This window comes from Lagopus leucura, unplaced genomic scaffold, assembly GCF_019238085.1.
Source record: "Lagopus leucura isolate 7727_CA_CO unplaced genomic scaffold, USGS_WTPT01 Super-Scaffold_1, whole genome shotgun sequence".
Taxonomy (NCBI): Eukaryota; Metazoa; Chordata; class Aves; order Galliformes; family Phasianidae; genus Lagopus; species Lagopus leucura.
Window position 1 is genome coordinate 27,539,005 of NW_024962250.1, and position 20,108 is coordinate 27,559,112.

The 20,108-nt window shown below is 40.2% G+C and overlaps 1 protein-coding gene across 1 annotated transcript in view; it reads right to left on the minus strand.

The window, feature by feature from the left end:
* Nucleotides 1-428: 428 nt before the first annotated feature.
* The window catches only part of FBLN5 (fibulin 5), a 46,310-nt gene continuing 26,630 nt past the window's right edge, over nt 429-20,108 (minus strand). Inside the window, exons 6-12 of the mRNA XM_042864146.1 lie at nt 18,604-18,726; nt 14,676-14,792; nt 13,674-13,793; nt 11,248-11,370; nt 10,586-10,712; nt 7,785-7,980; nt 429-5,868 (exon numbers count right to left, since the gene is read on the minus strand). Of these exons, the coding sequence (XP_042720080.1) occupies nt 5,707-5,868; nt 7,785-7,980; nt 10,586-10,712; nt 11,248-11,370; nt 13,674-13,793; nt 14,676-14,792; nt 18,604-18,726 (968 nt within the window). The 3' untranslated portion in view covers nt 429-5,706. The remainder of the gene's footprint in view (nt 5,869-7,784; nt 7,981-10,585; nt 10,713-11,247; nt 11,371-13,673; nt 13,794-14,675; nt 14,793-18,603; nt 18,727-20,108) is intronic.

A 20,108-nucleotide genomic window follows, 5' to 3' on the forward strand; every position in this document is an offset into this window, starting at 1 on the left:
CACCACCATGTGTTTTGAGGATTTTGTCAAAACTAACCTTTGTTGCCATGGTTTCACATGTCAAATGCAGAACATTTGTGGCAATTTTATGATGAACAATCTCCAGACCAATGTTCCAGTCTTGAAAAACACATGTGCATACAGAGTCTTGAGGAAGTCAGCATGATCCCTCACGGATTACAGAGATAACTGTAGGAACAAGTTCCACGAAGAAGGTGTGAGCTGCGACTCTGTAAAGGCTTTAATGGAGTTTGATAGTTCAAAAATGTGTCAAGTGCCTGAGTTGGCCTTTGAACACCAGGGGCAAGAAATCATTCATGGAAAGACATCAGTGAATGGTCTGAAATATCAGAGAAAATCCTGAAGTAGCAAGGGCTGTCTCGGAAAATATTGAAGTACCCAAAGATATTTCCCACAGAGAAAGAGAGTGCAGTCATACTACTGTTTATTTACTGGAAACAATCTTTCAAGTCTACTGTCAAAATAATACATATCTGTTTACATATATACCACTGACACTGAGATTCAAGACTTAAAATAAAACTGAGCTAAATCCAGACCTGATGTTGGGGTAGCAATCGCTGACTTCAGCACAGTCACGATCACATTGTCCTATAATTGGGACAATTAATGTCTGGAAACTGAGAGAACCTCATCTGAAGTGTGAAGAGTCTAAAGATGTATCCCACAAGCATGTCCTTATATCTATTCTTAAAAACCTTTGTGATTCTCAAGACCGTATGACACAGACCCAATTTCAGGAAATATGACTCATCAGGACTTAAGAGAGCTTCCGATACCTTCAAAATTGTGGAGTGGCTATTTGTTTTTCAAATCCTTTTTGTGAAACGAGGTTCTGACAGCAGGCTGGGCAATTCTTTCAACTAACCACTTTGCTGAAAGGTTGCCTAATGATATTGTGGAGAGAAGGGTGCAAAAGCAGCAAATGGGCCAGCTGCATTTCCAGCAAAGCACGAAGAACTTGCTGGGAGAAGAGCAAATGGGCAGGGAAATAAACGGTCTGTCTTGGCTGTGAGACAAGTAACAGAGGTCAGTTAGAACATAAAAGAGACACAAAGCCTACAACTCATATCCAAAAAAGCAGAATGAAAAATGTTGGGTAATGCTACAGAAAACGTGGAGCTCCCTCAGCATGCATTTGCAGTGCATGACCATAATGAGATCACTTGTCCAGGACAAATACACAAAGGAGACTGGAGAACCAGTAGGGAGTTGAAAGATATTGAATATTTGTGGAGATTTTGGTTGCTGAAGTGTTTTCTAAGGATTCCTTTGCTACTCATTATTTGCTTACCAGTGTAAAAGCGTATCTGCCTTGTGTGATTTCATGGATATTACTTGAGTTACACAGGGATCAGTTTGGCCAATGGAAACTACTACAGGGATCTCAGAGGTCTGAACAAATCTACAGTTCGTGAGGTTTCCACTTCTAATTGCAGACTTAGACACATCAGATGCACCCTACAGTGAGACAGGTGAGGAAAAGGACGTCTGCAGGATCTGAGACAGCCCCACACAAATACCTCTGTGCCATTGCACTCTCTATTACACAAACTTTTGAGCACAGGTTGCCTGTCTGGGCAGACTTTCTAAAGAAATCTCATTGTAACTATCAGCTTCAGTTTTCATGCTTGACACATGCTTTTGGGCTGAGCTAGTCAGAAATGTTTCGAAGACATAAAGCAACAGAATGTGATAAGTTTAAGTCACTTGTAAACGCTCGTTTCAGAGGAGGATACACAATTTGCTTGTATTGTGTCATTTTATAACTCTTTAGCTTCCAAATGCAAAGCCACATTACTATAGTTTTAGTTTCCATAAATTTTCATTTGTATACAAATACATCACAGTGCTTTATATACACACAGGGAAGATCCTTGGTATACTTATTATCTTTCCATTGAATAGCAGCAGTCATGCAAATTAACACCAGCTGAGGGTTTTTCCATCCAGATTTATTTCAACAATGGTACCTTTCAGGCTTAAATAATGTTAGGGCATACTTTTATTTCTTTTTTATTTTTGAAACACCTTTGCACTATGAAATTTTCATTAGGTTCTAAAACAGCTACATAAAAGATCCAGTAGCAAACTCTGAGAATGAGCCAGATTGGATCACTTGAGTGACCACAAAATGTATCGATTCTGCTTGTTCTAGGTAGAGAGAAGTGAATGCATGTGTTTTGATAACTTAAAGCCATGTTTCTGAGATAATGAAAGCTGACTCTTATAGGGGATGAGACAAGATAAAGAAAATACGGGCACAGGCTCCCCACTTGAAAAGGAGAAAGTTGTTGGTTCTGCATGAACAGCGCAGTACCTTGGTGATGATAGATGTGCAGCCGCTCATAGCTCAGCTATTCCCACCAAAGCTATTGCAGTCAGAAAAGCACAAGTTGAAAAGTGATTCTGTGGGATCCAGCAAACTCTTAAGTGAAATAACATTTTGTTGTCTGTGTTAAAAAAAAAATCCACTTCCCTAAAAATATTTCCAAGACGAATATATCAGGTAGGACCCATCCAGCTCTACAACACTAGATCCTGTAAAACCCTGACGTGCATATTCCTTTTTTTTTTTTTTTTATTTGGCATGAATTGCTGTAATACACGAGCCTGTAACAATCTATTGGAAACAGACCTTTGAATAGGAAATGGAGAGTTTAGATGTTACAAACTGCGAGTAAGTTATTATTTTGAGATTGGCATATATTTTGGCAAAGTTAAAGTTGGCTGGAGTGATAGTGAGTGATGAAAGATGTTATGGCGATTGAGAAGTGGCTGAATTCCTTTGTTTCCAGACTTTACGCTTTTTTTTTAAGGCACAAAATGTTTACATAGAAAGTGTAATATTGTTTTATGAATATTTGTTGCTAAAACCAGGCGTTCGAGCCTTACCCTTTTAACAAACTGTTTAGTAATGGAATTCCTCTGTTATTTTTTTAATATTTCTTAATTAGGGTTAAATCAGGTTGGTATGTGGGAACCATGGGAGAACAGCCCAGAAGTGAGGAACTGTCTGATATCTTACAGAGTGCACTTCCTCTCCAGGAGGTGATGTGACAGCAGGAGGAGAGATGACTCCACTGGGCATGAAGAAGTGATAACATGGAGGCACAAAGAGGGTGAGGAAGGGCTTTTATGTTCTGGAAGAACTTAAAACATTGAGTTTCATTTACGATACTGCCTGCTCCATATCTGTGTGTTGGGCTACCAGAGCCTTCTTTCCTATGTCTGCATTCCATAACCTGGGACCCATGAGTTATAAACTAAGTGGTGGTTATAAACTAGCATTCCTCCTTGATCATTTCTATTTTCCCCTTCAAGGCTGGCATCCGGTGAGCCTCAATACACTCAGAAAGCACATTCCTGATACTTCTCTGTCCCTGCAGGGTTCCTCTATATTTGTACCCTTCAGTTGGCTACTCACAAAACTCATTGGCTTCCTGCCCTCTGCTTAGCCCCCTAAAGCCTGGAGTCAATCTTGAGCTGGTCTGTTTTTATAGTAAAAGACAGCCTGCATGCAGAGCTCTGAGCCATGGGAACCTAGTGTGGTGCAGCATCAATGAGAAAACTTTATTAAGAAGTGGAAGCTGCTGAAGCACACTCAACTCAGCTTTTAGCTGTTGTAAACCATTGCATCAGGACTTTCTCAAGCTAAGTACCAGTAAAAAGAGCAGTCACTTCTACAACTAGAGAAAAAACAACCCCAAACTAACTTGTAGAGCTTATCGAGAGCAAGAGTCAGCTGACGCAAAAGTGTCACACAGGCTGAGTTGTGATAACTTTTCTGAGTCTGTGTTCTCCCATCTAATACTTGGCTTTAATGAAGCCCTCCATATAAGAATGAAGACCTACTCTGCTCCAGTCTATTCATGCTATAATCTTCATAAACTCCTTTCCCAAGTAGCATTAAACAATCCCAATCCTTAAAAGGACTCAGCAAAGTTTATGTTTTGTGCTAGCAATGCTCAAGAGCAAATAAGACAATTAGGAAAAAGTCAGGGGGAAATAGCAAGTACTTACTTCAGAGAAATGTAGAACAAAGCATATGAAGCCTCATCCTTAGTAAATAAAACACTGAACTGCCAGTGACTTTAACAACATGAGGATAATACCTCCAAACTATACAATTAATTTTATTTTCAAACACCTAAATATATATATATATTTAGTCTAGCACTGTGAGGCTTCAGCTGGAATACTTTTCACAGTTTTGGGCAATGCACTTTGAGAAAGATGTGAACCAACTGGAGAGAATCCAGATGAGAGCAATAGGAATGATCAAAGGTCCAGAAAATGTGATGTATGAGGAAAGACCAAAAGAATTGGGTTTGTTTAGACTACAGAGGAACAGTCTGAGGGGAGACGTGACAACAGTCTTCAGACATGTTAAAGACTGTTGCAAAGGGGAAGATAAACTGTTCTCTATTTCTACTGGAAGTGTGCTAAAAAGCAATAGACTTACATTACAACAGGGGAGACTCAGATTAGACTTTAGGAAAAACTTTCTATTAATTACAGCAGTTATACCTGAGAAGACATTACCTACGGAAACTGTGGGATCCTGTCATTTGGGGTCTGGGTACTGGCATAGGTGGGTCTGCTTTGTGTCAAAGGCATGAATGACATCACTATTCCAACTCCTTTTCAGATTGTTTTCCCTTATTTTAGGAATGTAGGAGAGAGATTCTGTGCAAACAGAATAGTTATTATTTCTTTTCCTGAAGGAATTTGGACATATCTGAACTGAGTGGTTGTTGAACAAGAAGTTACTTGCAGTCTTAGCTGTAAAGTTAGTATTGCTAACTTACAACCATTACAAACTGTTTGCAACTATTACACTGAAAAACAGTGAAAAGTTCTGATTCTCACCTGCTCTTAAGTCCCTGGACACAATTCTGGCAGTGGAGACCTGTGTCAAAGAGCCTGGCTCTAACTAAGCATAATGCTCTAATCAGTGTAAAACATGCCATCCAGTGATGGATTTCTATGAGCTCTGTTATACAGAACGATTTAATACAGGAAGGAACCCAAAGATGTGACATGTTGTTAGAAAGTAGAAGATTACATAGTACAAGTATTTTGGAATGAATTTACAATGAATTTTAAGTACAGAACAGAATCAAAGAAAAGCAGGTGAAAGTAAGACAAATGCAGAGTGAATTGAAACAAAGTGCTTCACTGATAATTTCAAAGTTAATTGTAAATTAGCACTTCTGAGATCCCTTGTTTCAATAGGTGTCTTTTTTTGTTTGTTTGCTTGGTTTTCACTTGTTTGTCAGCTTTCCATTTATAATGAAAAAAATATGCAAGATTGCAAAAGCCAGCTTTTTCTGCAGTTTCTTTGGTGCTTTTTGCTAAGCAGCCTTGGAGCTACAAAGGTTCACAGTCTTTGAAACATAGACTCATACCCTAGAAATGTTTACAGTGGAAAAAAGAGTCCTTAAAATATATGACCACATAGAGAATCATACGGGATCTGCTGCCGATACACCTTCAGAGGTCTGCATCCTGGTGGGGGTGTGCATGAAGAGGCCTCCCTCCTCAGACAGGCATCTGTCACTGGGTCTGTGGAAATACTGACTTGGTTTTGAGCTGCTATACGTACTGGCTTCTGAGGAGAGAGTTCTGCAGAAGAGGAACCATGTCTTTTGTTTTAATGTTTACAGGGCACCAACGCAAGGTTTAGAATGAGTACTGTGATACAAATATCCTCAGCCGGATGACAGAGCTTCCTCTGAAGTTGATGACGGTGTTGACAGTGATCATTTCCAAGTCCAACTGAACAGTGCGGGGCCCTTTCACAGGACGGGTCATCACCAGCGTAGCACTGATTGGTCCTGTTTGCTGTGCACAGAACAAGAGGAAGCAGGTGAGATTTTCAGAAACAGTTTTGAAAACTGCCATCTCAGGCGAGACCACATGATGTGCATGGGCTTTCAGCTCATGTCAGTGTTTGGCTCCATCTCACTCTTTTGTGTGATCCATTGACTTCTACACTTTTTTAAAGCCTTTGAGAGCCCTGCACATAAAGGAAGCTATTGTGCAAAGAAATTTGCTATCATCTGAATAGAAAAAGATGAAAACATGGATTTAGAGCATGCACAAAAGATGTCACTTGTTTCTTGAGGGGGTCATATATTATTTAGTTTGATGTAAAAACCACTATTACTTTGAAGCAGCAAACTCCAGGAAGGGGTTATGTTACTGGAGCTTCGAGAACAGATGTTCCTACGTGAATGGAACCAGGGCTTGCTGTATAATTGCATATGTTAACATTGCAAAACCTCACCCTCTGAAGAGAGCTTTAAATATGTGAAGGCATGTTAGAACATTTGTCTTGTAGTAAGTGGAAGCAGAGCTTTGAAATGTCTGTCTGGAACAGCGGATTATGAATATTTAAAAAACAGTTTCTGAGGTTAAAACTGAACGCAGTTTGTTTCCCAGCAATTGCTGATGTACATAAAGTGTGACCTGTTTTGCTATGGAAAGGAGTGTTTACACTACCTCTGATAAGTCAGGCCCAATAAGTGGTGAGGAATAGCTGCCTGGTGAGCCAGCAGCATCCTGAGCACTGTGCATCCCGTGCCCTCAGCTCTGCCCACTCCTGCAGGGTGCAGAGCAAGGGACAGGCACCACCTGCTGGCTATACACCCGCATGGGAATGTGCTGCCAGGGAAGGAAAAGGGCAGCTTGTGCCAGCAGAGTACTTTAGGTGACAAATGGATGGTTATGCGATAAATGAATTCAAGGAGACAGCAGACTTGAGCAATGGTGCTCATCAATGCAGCCTTAGCAACTGCCAGTTTGACCCAGGCTAGACGAAATGGTCAGTGGGATCAGAAATGACTTTACAACAGGAAAGAGCTCATGGGATGTTCATAATCACTCCTGGACCAGTTATCACGTCAGAATTTTGGAAAGTTTTCTCTTTTTTTGGATGCTATTTAACATTAAAAGGCTGTCAAGAAGAACTTGTTTTTGAGGATCTATTGAAATCTGTCACGCTACCATTTTCTGTGAGGCGCAGGAGCCATCGGTAGCTGCTGAACACCATTTATTGCGAATATCAAAGCCAGGTTTTGACTGGGGTTAAAAATAAACACACTGAACATCATCGTCTTTGGTAGTTGTGCCTCACTCACTCACTGTGCAGGTGATTCCCATTGCCTCTGTGTTAGAGGTGGTGAAGATGACAGGAGAACAAGGATGAGTTCTGAGGAAAATTTGAATTAAAATAAGCATCTCTGTTTTCCCCAACAATGCCTACTGACAGTGTGTGTTTTCAGTGAAAATAAACATAAACACTACACAACAAAAAACCACCAGCAGCAAACAAACACATAAATGAAAAGAAAGAACTTAAAGTCAGTTCTTAGGACAAAGAATTTCTTTCTAGCTTTCAGATATTATTTTTTTTCAGTTACCAAGGGAGAGTATGAAAAAACAAGTGAACAGTGTTGACTCTCTAATTGACAAATAGCGGTAGTCTATAAAATTTTAAGAAGTTTTGGCACAACACTTTATCCTGGACACAGGAAACAGCTGCTCTTTGACAGGGCTACAACCATGGACTTTTGTGAATCTGATGGCTCATAAAATGAGAGCATTTGCTTTGAGTAAGTTACTAAAAAGCAACTGCAGCTCCCACAAACCAGTTTGTTGCTCTGCAAGTCTGAGTGTAAAAATAGTTCTGATGTCAGGAAGAAATGCAGCTACTAAGAAGATACTCCAGGTTTTTTCCCAGCCAGTGCCAGACTTACCCGCATGTAGAATTCCCTGCCCTCATTCCCTGATTTGATTTGGAAGATGTAATAGGCTCCAGGGTATCGAGTTGTTGCTTGCATCTGAAAGATGTCAGAAGGCACTGAACGCCCAGACAGAACATCCATGACTCTGAACAGGATGGTGAATGGTTGATCTCTGCAGCCGGGGTTTTCAGCTGGACACATACAGCGGCTAACAGAGAGATAGGATTGTCATCAATGGTTACAAATCCCTGCCACACTTCATTCTTAACATGCTAATACAGCTGCAAATAATCAGTCGATCAACCAATGAATCAAGTTGTCAACCAGCTAAAATAATCAATTTCACTTGTAATTAATTTTTTCTCTGATAGTGTTCTCTGCACTGCTACTCCAGTTTGCCTTCATCCCTGCTTTCTTTTTCTTGTCCTCCAGCTTTTGCCAAAATATCTTGGCAGTACCTATGTCGTTAGGTCACTTAGATATCAATACTTTCTTTGGTGTAGAATTCCTTGTGTTTTTTTGTTCTGATAGTAATTTATACTAGTAATTATGGGATAATTTCAATAACAGCGTGACGTAAATACTGTATCACTATTTAATAAAAACAAATAGTGAGATTTCCTGGATTGAAACCAAAGGTCACAGATCAATCACAAAGCTCTGAAGAAGAGCAGAATAGCAAGTCAAGCATATGACATTTCTACCAACAGCCTCCAATCATCTGCAGTGTCAGGAAACTCTTGAAACAAAGATGTCTTCCGTGTATTTGCCTTCCTGCAATGTATTTCTTACCTATTGTTGTGTTCAATTTCCCCTTACACATCCATGACACCTTGTGGCCAATAGCTCCACAGCCCCCGCCTGCGTGCCCACTTTCCTCTCCGCACTGCTCCTTATTGACTTTGATCCTCTCAGCTCTTGAAAGCAGGCTCAATTCCTGCTCATCCTCCATGTGCAGCTCGTGGCTTCATATTTGACTTTCTCCAAGGCTGGAGAATGCTAACCTTGATGCTTCTCATAAGGAAGCTGTTCCCTGCTTTTGATGCTCCTTGTCACCCTTCATAAATCTTTGTCCAGTCATATCACACTGCTCCTGTGAGGAGGTGATGACACTGGTGATCATCTTGAAGATACAGGAACACAGCTGCACATGCTTTAAGGATATTCCGCACTTCAATTTCAGATTGTTCTTCTGACCGCTACTCAGTACTACAGGTCATGGAACCATGTGGAACAATCCTCAAACCTAACTTGGGAGGGATTATGATCAGGTCATCGCTATTTATTTTATTTCACCTGAAAATTGGGGTTGTTTTTATACTTTACATTCATCTACACTGAATTTGAATTTAGCACAATTAGAGGCTCCTTCTGAAATTCTCCTCTTATCTTTCAACCTCTTATATATCTGTGCCAGGTATTTCTTACTTATGGCTGCTTAATTTCCATAGAAGCATGAAGTGTAGGGTTCTTTTCAGAAACCTTTGGAAACCTAAGCAGACCACATCAACCCATGTCCCTTAGCCACAAGCTGCTAATTTCTTCAGAGAGCTTTGATAAAATGCAGGATATCCCTTTATAAAAGCCATGTTGGGGAATTTACTGGATGGAAAATAAGGCTTTTTTGTCTATTTTTTTTTTCTATAACCTCCATCATTGACACCAGCTTCAGACAGTTCCTCTGGCAAATTCTCCATAAAAAGGTTCCTGGCATTATGAACAGCCCATTCCTTCCACAGAGAACACAGACGCAATGAATTTGCTTGGCTTCTATACTGACCACTTCCAGACATATGCCACAAATTAAATGCAGTCACATCTAGATAGAGCCAAAGCCACCAAATACAAAGCTTGAAGAATCAAGAACTTTGGTGCAAGCTGATTTGTAAGTACCCCACAGTTGGGCTCTGAAGAATTTAGACATTTAGATACAAAGGCTTTAGACATTTCAAGATCTAGTTTAAGATTTCACCACTTCTGAAGGTACATAGCCCCAGAATTGACAGAACAGAACTTGTCCACTCTTCAGCTGCCCTAGTTCAGAAAGCAATGTAAAAACACAAATGCACTGTCATGGGAAGCAGTGAATTCTTTATCTCTTGCTTTTCTACAAAATACATATGCTACCAAGTAATCTTAAGAAACTGGATTTAGCACAAACATGGATGAAATTCTGTGACTTGCACCATATAGAGAGCTGTGGCTGAAACATTCTAAGCTCCAGGCAAGTATATACAAAAATGTAAAAGAACTGAGCACTATTTAGAAATGTGGGCTCCACCACCCTATCCTGCAAAATACATTTGCTCAGAGGATTCCGAGTTTAGACACTAACAGTGCTAATTTCAGACTGTGCAAATCAATCTGTGGACTGCTGGTTTTCCGCACATCTAACCTTTGAGCAGTAGGAAACTACTTGTGTTCTGCTATAATGAGCATCTAATGTTTTTAAAGCACTTCCTGGACATGAGCTAGTTAGTGTTTACAGGAAATACTCACATTAACAAACAGCATTTAAGCATATATGAAGTCAGTAACATAATTGAAGTGTCTTTATTACATTACAAACCTTGCTGTTTCCTCTACTCACTGATAAGTGTTTTTCCAGTCTAACTTCCCACACATCTGAGTATCATATCATATCCCACCTGGTGACCTGGTAAGGAATTGCAATTTATTATTTGTATAAAGCTTTCTAACAGTAAACTCTCCAGACACATTTCATGGCTGTGTTGCAAAAAGCAGCTTATTTGGTTCACTAGATATGCTTTACACAGTTAGAATTTGCTTTTGTGGCTGTGGGTATTACTCACTTCTCATTAATCTGGATATAAGGTTCCTCGCATCTTACTGGGTCTAAACATTTATATTCTCCTGGGATATTGAAACACGTTTGTTGTAGAGTGCAGGTGAAGTTCCTAATTTCACATTCATTGATATCTAAAACACAACAAAACAAGAGAAAAGCTAAAATAGAGGCGTATGCTTAAGACACAGCTGTTACTGTCCAATGTCCACTGTATGGCATTGACCAAAAATTCACTCTTGCACCATGAGAAGTAGCTTTTGATAACTGGTCCCCTCCTAAGATTAGTTTTTACCCCACTCATTTCTCCTTGTTGGAGTGCTCCCCTATGCAAAATGCTGCAGCAGTGAAGAAACTGCTGCTCAAGCTCTCTGACCTCAGAGAAAGTGAAAACTAAAGAGAGACACGCAGCAGAGGGGAGAGCATTTGAGGGCTTCACTGTGTAGCTGTTTCTTAATCAGTAAAGCCTTCCTCAGACCATTGCACCAATTGACCTCAGTGGGGCTGTTCATGTGATGACATTCTCACCAGAACCACATAATTGGCCCCTATGAGTATGTCACTATGCAATGCCAAGACTAAGAAATGGAGTCCTTGAAAACCTCTTTCCAGACACTGGCCTTGTTTTCTAGTCCCTCTGGGTTTTAATCAGTGCTGGAATGCTCTTACCTTGGCAGCTTCTGCTATCATCAAGCAGATTATAGCCCGAAGGACAGACACAGTAGTAAGAACCAGGCCCATTCACACATTCGTGCTGGCAGAGGAACTCTGAGAAGCTGCATTCATCCATGTCTGCAGTGGTAAAACAAAGTTTAGAACCTTTGGCTTCACAGTTAAAAGCATAGTCCCACAAGCAGGTGGCCATCCAGGCGTGCCTATCATCCCAGCTGGAGGTTGGCATCCTCCAACTACCTAGAGCTCTGAGGCAGCCTGGCAAAATGCTGGTAAACAAGATCTTGGCTAAACTAAGCCAAAGCTGCTGCTCAGCAAGATGCATGACTCTGATTTATTTTTCTTTTTGAATACCTGTCACCAGTTGGCCATATTTTTAGTTCTGTTTTACATCAGAGATAGAGGTGCTCCAACTACAAAGCTGCAACTGTAATTTGTAAGGAGAGATTTGATGGTATTTTTCTTTTCCTTTTTTCTTCTTTTTTTTTCTTTTTTTTCTGGAGAGCATACTTCCCTTTCTCAGAGCCATATGGGTCCCAGTAGAAATCCTGTAGCCAGCCCCAGCCCTGGCTGTTTTATGTAACCTAGCCTCTAGCCAGTTACTTGTAACGCATTCTAGCAAGACTTCACAGCTCATCCCAGCTTGGGTCAGACTTACTGGAAGGCCCAGTGGTCTCTCAGATACCAAGGAAGCTAAGCAGTCTGTCCAATCTCTGATTAAAAGCAGTGTATGATCTCTTTTCCCCCTTTACTCATGAACTGACCAGAAATCATACGCCGTGGAACCGTGTTCAAATGAGAAAGATGAACATCAGAGCTGCAATGGAGGCATGGCTGACTGAGAGGAAAACACATACAAACATACAAAGGCGCTAGAATGAGGGAGGCTGCTGTTAATCATTTCCTTCTTTTTCTGTGCAGGGGAAGAGAGAAACAAAGACCAGAGTCCCAGCCAGGAACTCCCAAGTTCGAATTCCCAGCTCTAATATTGACTCTCCCAAACAAATCACTTTCACTCTTCAGACTGAATTTCCCTTTCTTTTCAATTGGATTCGGTCCATTTATCCACTTCTGGTGTTTTGTACAGATGTATTGGAGAGTGTTTGAAGTCCAAATATGCTAAAATAGCTTTATGTCTACAACCACATAATCAAAAGAGATTAAGGGAACTCTACACCTGCACACTTCTGTTGTTGTGTCACCTGCTTCAGCAAGTTCTCCGAAAAAATCACCTTCCTGACAAAACATGGACCAGGGTCTACCTCCATAAAGAGACTGAGATATTGCCCAGCCCTCTAGGCCTCCTAGCCAAGCCTTCCAGCACCATCAGATTCATAGAACCTGTGCTCAGCTGCTGTCAAATGCTGGAGGTAAAGGCACAAAGGCCATATGTTTTTGCTTATGAGTGACCCAGGGCAGACACCTTTGCTATTTCTAAATCCTTCTGCGGTGCTGCCAACTATTCTCACTGGGACTGTTTCCTTAGTGAGCCCCAGTGATATCTAGCAATTCCTTGTGAGGTGAAGGAAGCTCATCCAGAGGAATGTGACATGCTTGTGACAAGTGTTTTCTGGTATAGAAGGGTCAAAGGAAGGTTTGCACCTTCCCTCAGAACAAGGAGATGTGCATGAAAGAATAGCTTTGGGAACTCTAACTGACACACATACTGCATATCACTCTCTGTTTCTCTCTCAGAAACAGCATGTTACATCTGTTTACTGTAAATTAAAAAACAAGTATTTTCCAGTGTTTTTTCTTCCAAAAAATATTGGCTGGATTCTCTAATTTTATCAAGCTGTGGGAACATTAAGCACAGAAATACATTTCATCTTCAATTAAAATAAAGCAATAAAATAAAAACAAAAACAAGAGAGGAAAAGGTAGAATGACATAAGCAGTTTCATCTGCTATGAGCTGAAAGATCAGCAATAACTGCTAAGAAATGGCACATAATTTTTCAAGTGCAGACAGAGCCATGCAGGGGAAAATAGGGAAGGCTTAGGCAGAAGTGTGAGATCATAAGAACAAAAAGGGTACGTGCATTCAACAGACAAATGGAAAAGTGCTTTATGAATGAGTATTTCTTTATCGTGGAAAAATGTTCTAGGACTGTCCCTAGTTTACTTGCTTTAGTAAGATTCCCATTCAGCATTGGAAACCTTATGTTCCGCTGTTATCTTAGAGCTTTTTAATTTTCAGTTTAGTTCTTTAAAACCTTTTGCAGCCCTCCTCCCCTGCGCTTTTCTTGGTATTTGCTGCATACTGTAACTGGAAGGAAGATCACATTAATTGCAGTTATCCTGCTGCTAATCGTACACCAAAGCAGAAGACTTCTACAAAAGCCTACACAAAACAGTACGCTGGAAAAAGAAAGCATAATAGAACTAAAGAAACTAAAACAATAAATAACTGAAGACAGTTACCACTGCAGTTAACTCCGTCAGCTTCCAGTTCGTAGCCAGGTTCACAGCGGCAGAGAAAAGAGCCATAGGTATTGACACAAGTCTGAGAGCAAGGGTTTTCTCCCGTACATTCATTCACATCTGCAGGAAGATAATACCCTGAATCAGTAACTGCTCTCCAAACTCTATTTTTAATTCATTACTATAAGGCATTTCAAATGGATTACATGTATAGTAAAAATAATTTGTTCTGAAAAACATAACAACGTCAGTGTTATTTATTGAGATACCAGATGATGTCAGAAAAAACGTGTTGGAAGCAACACACGTGGAATTCAAACATTTTGGCAATGTCTTCAAAAAATAACATGAAAGATAGGGTGAAATATTTATTATAAATGCATGTCTGTTTATCTTGCAACATTAAAATCATGGAAAAGATTCTGCTATAACCGACCCGATACAAAATGCAGTAGGATAACCTTAGGGGAATAACACAATGAGGACTGATCCTTATGGGAACTCTGGCTGTGAGAAAACCATTTTTTATTCATTTAGGACATTAACAATTTCTGGAAAGTTCTTTTATCATTGTCATGTATCATCTTATGGAGAGGTTGTGTTGACTGTGATTCAGGTAGCACATCACAGCAAAAGCTGTTCTCATGCTCAGGACCCTCATCTGAAGCTTGGGTGACTCGGATGTAATTTGCTTATCTGGCAGGTTTCCTGTCTTAGGTAAAAGTGCTTCAGATCTTGGTAATTTCAGTAAAAAATCTAGGGGGGTTGGGCCTGTTTGCATATTCCTACTGATATACTGCTCAGGTTGCATCTGTAGCCCTCCTGTGTGCTGTGACGGCAAACAAATGTTCACAAGGGAGCTACAGAAATATCTCAGAGAAATCTATCAACATTTTCAAAGCAATGCTGTGGCAGTTACTTGCATGCTAAGAACTAAGCACATTTTAACAGCGTTGCTGGTTGGGAGCAAAGATTTCAATCATGGTTAAGAATGCATGGTACCTTGGCACGATCTTCCATCATCGTTAAGGGTAAAGCCTGGGTTGCACGTACAGGAGTAGGAACCAGGCACGTTGGCACACAGCTGCTGGCAGTAGCCGTAACGGCACTCATCTATATCTATGAATGGGAAAGAGAAAAAGCAGAGTGGTTGGTGTTTCTACATGCAAATACAAAGCATCAAACACCCTGAATCAATGGCACCAACAACAGAGAAATAACAGTGCGGTGGTTACAGACCTAACAGCCAGACTTTCAGGTGATCAGACCGAATTACAGTTAAAATGTATTTTTGCTCAAAAGAATGCAGCACTGCATTTTTCTCCACGTCTGACAGCAGATGCTATGAAATGACTGCCATTGCTGTAATGTTGAGCTCAATGCTATGTTATCAGAAGGCCCCTTTAGGCATTACCTGGAAGTCCACCTGACACCTGGTACTGCCCATCAACACAGACACAGCCCTGCAGCAAAGCTTTACCAGAATCAAGGGAGAAGAATGTTTTATTTCCATGCATACCAAAGCTACTCACAAAAAAAACCCAAGTATATCTTACTAAGTGCTCCTTTTTTTATTCCAGACTGGATGTTCTCAGAAGAATTGTTTTTCAATAGTCACATTTGCATTTTATGTAAATCTTTAAAAGATAAATTACAAGATCAAAAATGCAAACAATAAATTTGCTACCAAAATGAAATAGTAACTTGGGCTTAAATAAAGCATTAAAAATACATGCAGCCGACTGTTAAAAGTCGAAGAAAATGCTGTAAATTATGTATGCTGGAAGTGCTAGAAGAATTTTGTTCCTGGCCTAGGAACCGTAGTAGCTGTCACTTTCAAGGCTTTACATTCCCTTTAGTTTTTGGCTTTTGATTTATGGAGATTTTTTTAGTGGCTGCTCTCAAAGCTTTGCAGCTTTGCAGCCTTCCAGTGATGGTCTAAACATCGAATTCCTGTTCAGATTCTTCTTATGGGTGACTAAAATAAGATTAGAGCAAGTCTTACCTCTCATTCAACACCCATCATTGCTAATCTCTAGGGCCATTGTAATGACAGCAGAGGACAAAGCAGGTGCTGGAAGACCCTCTCTTTATAAATGCTTTCTGTAAGTATGACCATGGGAGATTGTTTTATTGAAAGAGCACATTAATTTTTTCCCAGTTTGAAAATAGAACCGTGTATGGAAAAACTGTAACTGTGTAAAAGGCTGTGGATAATTTGGAAAAGTGATGATCCTGCCATCTGAAAGACTCACACAAGAAGACACAGTTTTGAATGTCCATTCCTAAGGCTCTAAAGAGAGTAGGAAATGAGAGCATTTCATCAATGAAATGCTAAGCTAGGAAGACCAAACAAGTGTAAAATCTGCAGCCAGTCTGCTGTAAATAAAGTTTGGTGAGTAAAGTTCTGTGAGGAAAGGCACAGGTTTTGGTAGAGTGACCCTCATCGTGCATTCCAATGCACAAGAAAATCAAAATGACAGTATTTTCCCTATGGTTCTCATGCATACAGTTACATCTAGATGAATTCCAGCAGCTCATTATTTGTTAGCTAAATGCTTCCTGTTTTGGTGCAATATGTTAAGACTGTTTTGGGAAAATGAATTCTTGAATGACTTGAACTTTTACATGATTTGGTAATACTATAAAAACAACAACATTTTGAATCTGATGGATAAGTAGCTACATCCTGTAATTCAGCTTTACATTGTTGGCTTCAATAGCACGGTTTTGCCAAGTCTTGTGAAGGCATGCTGAAAATATCAAAGCTTTGGAAATACTCTCACTGTGTAAAATAACAAGGACATTGACACTTGGTTTTACCCTTACTACCTTTAATTTCCCACCACATTTCAAATAGCAGGATAACTCAAAGGCCAGGGTCAGCTCTGGTATGTACAACAGCACTAGGCTTGGCCCAAACTCTGCAAAAGTAACATTGATTTTAAGTAAATTAATACCTCATTTCACTGACACATTGCATTACTTTAAATACAAGCACTGGATTTTGTGGAAGTTATCTCGAGAGCATTGCAATTTTTGAAGGAAGAACTTCTACAGAGTTTCTTCTTGTAGGTGGTTCTTGTGGAATTTACTGTAATGTCTCTTGCTGTGTAAACATTACTGGGATTATTACAATAGACAGCAGTGTAGCTTTTTGTAAGTGTGGTATACTAAGAGTATTCCCTAAGGACCTGTCTCTAAAAACTCAAACCAGTCCTCTGATTGCATTAAATGAACAGTCTTTAACTGCCTAATGACAGAAAAAAATTACCTCTTCAAGCCCAATGGAAAGTATGGAAAACAGGCTTTTTGGAAGTAAAAAAAAAAAAAAGATTCTAAACAAAACTTGCTTCTAGCTCTTTGCACTACCCTGAAATAATCCACCCATGCATGCATAAAGTGGGCAACAGTAGAACATTATTGCTTATTTTAAATGGCACAAGCAGATTCTCAAATCAGTTCAGCAAAGCAGTCACTTCAGCTCTCTGGTATATCCATCAAGCAGCAAAGTGCTTTAGATCCATGTCCAAGTCCTGAATGATCCACACAATCCTTAAGTTTGGGCTGTAACTTGGAGAAGTAAATTGGTAACACAACAGATGACATAAAGCAAAATCCCCCTCCCTGCCCTCTCTCACCTCGTCCCCATCACAAATACCTGTGCAAGCCCCAACTCAAGGTTAGCTCCATGCATCCACATATTCAGGCTGCTCCTCACCTCCAGTTCCTTTGTGTATTCAAGAGAATACAGATGCTCCCTGTATGGGCTGGTTATAGTTTCCTCTAACCTGGCAGAATAGAATGGCTCCTTTCTGACATTATAGTCAGCCTATTTTATTTATTTAATAATGCACTTAGCATGCATTCTATGATTCTATTATTTTCCACTTTTTTTTTTTTTTTTTTCCCCCCAACAGGAATTACCAGAGATTAAGGAGCAGGAGGCTTGGAGACTTCATTTCCCTTCATTACATGACATTGATTCCCTGCCGCAGCCGCAGCCATGCAGACCCCCATTTAGCTGAGATAAGCTCTGTCCCATCAGCCTCCCCATGCCTGCAGCGTTACGCAGCAGCAGCTTGCAGTAGTTAGTAGTTAGATGACAGTCCTGCACTAGAACTGGTACTTGGGAGAAGAAATTCAGAAAACATCTGGAGAAGCTCCAGGACTGAATGGGCAGGGAAATCCCATTCTTCTTCCAGCTGAGGTGTTGTGACAGAATGGTCCAGCTCTGGATAGCTGGCAGGCAAACAGCCCACGCCCAGGGGAAAAAAGTTATAGAACAAATGTTAAAAAAGGTTTTTTTTGTCGTATCTCCCTTAGAGAGCTGTACCTAACATGAGCATCTCCTTTATCATCCCACAGGCATGTCAGACAACATGCAGGTCTGGGGAGACTGGAAATCTTTCCTGTGCTGTTTGTTAAAGGATGTTTTTTTCAGCAAGGCTGAGCTAAAAAGGATGAAAGGACATTGCTGCAAGAAAAATAATAAAATTTAAAAAAAAAACTGCCTGAAAGCTGCAGAAACTGCACCCGTTGGTGCAAGTTGGCTGAATGGATTTATGAGCTTGTTTCTTGGTACTGAATAGTTATCCCTTCCGGTCTGGACTATAACTGCGTGAAAAGGACATGTCTGTTTGGGAAGAAGCCTTTTTGTACACATCCTCTTACATGACTATTACAAAAGGGAATGTAAAAATCCCATGTGTAACATAGCAGCTGTCGTATGGCACTTACATCTACATTTTGTTCCACCAGGGAATCCCTCTGCCAAGCATACTGTTGGCACTTGCAAAGATGAAAGATATTAGTTTCTGCACAGCCATAGCCTTAACTCCATATTTGACACTCAGTGAAATGAGTTCAACCATTCACAGGTACAGATATAAAACAGATATGCAAATCTCATAAGGCAAGAGGTCCTTACCTAAACACTGGCCTTCTAGCAGCCAGTAGCCTTCAGTGCAGGAACAGGTATATCCCCCCTCAGTATTGATGCAGATCTGGGTGGGATTACACTGGTGAGAATCGGAAGCACATTCATCAATATCTGCAACACAGAAATACAACAATTAATAGTTGAAATGGGAACAAAAGGTTTGTCAAGCTGTGCAGGGAGTTGTAGTGTGTACACAGGTCTGTGCAAGGAGACAATGTGCAGTAAACCAGAGAGAATGACTGTAACCTGAAGTAAATTCATAAAAGTAAATGTCAGATGGCAACGAGAACTAAGTGTGCTCATCAAACCTTTCCCTTCTGCAGATGACCCACTGTGTCACAGAGAGCCTTGGGAAAGGCATGCTTTTCATTACTTCCACTCTTTTTTTGTCACTGCACTGGGATTTCCATGCTTTGGGACACTGGTCAGCCCTGGGCAGTGGCTGCTGCAAGGGATATGTAACTCAACTGCACAGCAAGAGCTGAGCAGAGGCTTGAGAGACACACAAACACAACCATTGTGAGGATCAAATGCATACAGAATGTTGCTTCCTACCTTTACCAACACATAATATCTCACTGCAAATTTTTAGTCAGAAGGTTCAAGCAATATCAACCTTTACCTGAGAGAAAAAATGTATACTTCTCTAGAATCAATTTCCTGAAAATAGAACTTTTTTTTTTTTTTTTTTTTTTTTACCATCCCCATTGTTTTTAATGTATTTGGCTTTTTATTACAACCCCTTAGGGTGCTTTGTTGTGGGCCTTTCTCTTTTTTCTTTTTTCTTTTTCTTTTTTTTTTTTCAGAGGAGGTGAATAACATTCCTACATTTATATAAGCCAGGACACTGGAACCTAACAGATTAAAAATGCCTTTCAGAGTCATAAGTTCAATTTGAATTCTTCCTTGCTCAGTCTTTTCCCTGATATTTCTGGCATTGTGTTTGTCTCTACATGTCAGAAGCAGAAATATCACAAGATAAATTGTGTCATTTTTTCAGCCAACTCAGATTTCTATGTTTTATTTACTGATACCTAAACTAATTTTTATTCCGGCATACCATGCACTGGCCTTCGCTGAAGTCCAATGTCATCTGAGCAATGTTACTCCCTTTATCACTCCCTGACTCTCATTAACCCAGACTTTTGTTGGGTCATGATTGAGAATATCTCACAATGCACTGGGCTGGATCAGGCAGAAGAGGGCAGGAACTATAACTCAATGAGGTGTAAAATCCTAGCAAACATGAAATAACTGATCCAGTCTACCACAGCAACATATCTAACATGTTCTGATATATAAATAAATACCTACACACTACACAAATGCAAAGAGTCTGGAGTTCTTATCTTCAAAAAATCTGTATCAGCAATTTACGGTGAGTTAAAGCTATTAAGATAACAAGAGTGGCACAGTTAGGGATAATTAACTATGTCAGAAATCTGTTCCCACGTCTTTATTGGCTAGAGGAAAGGCTGGCAAAATGGTGGGGG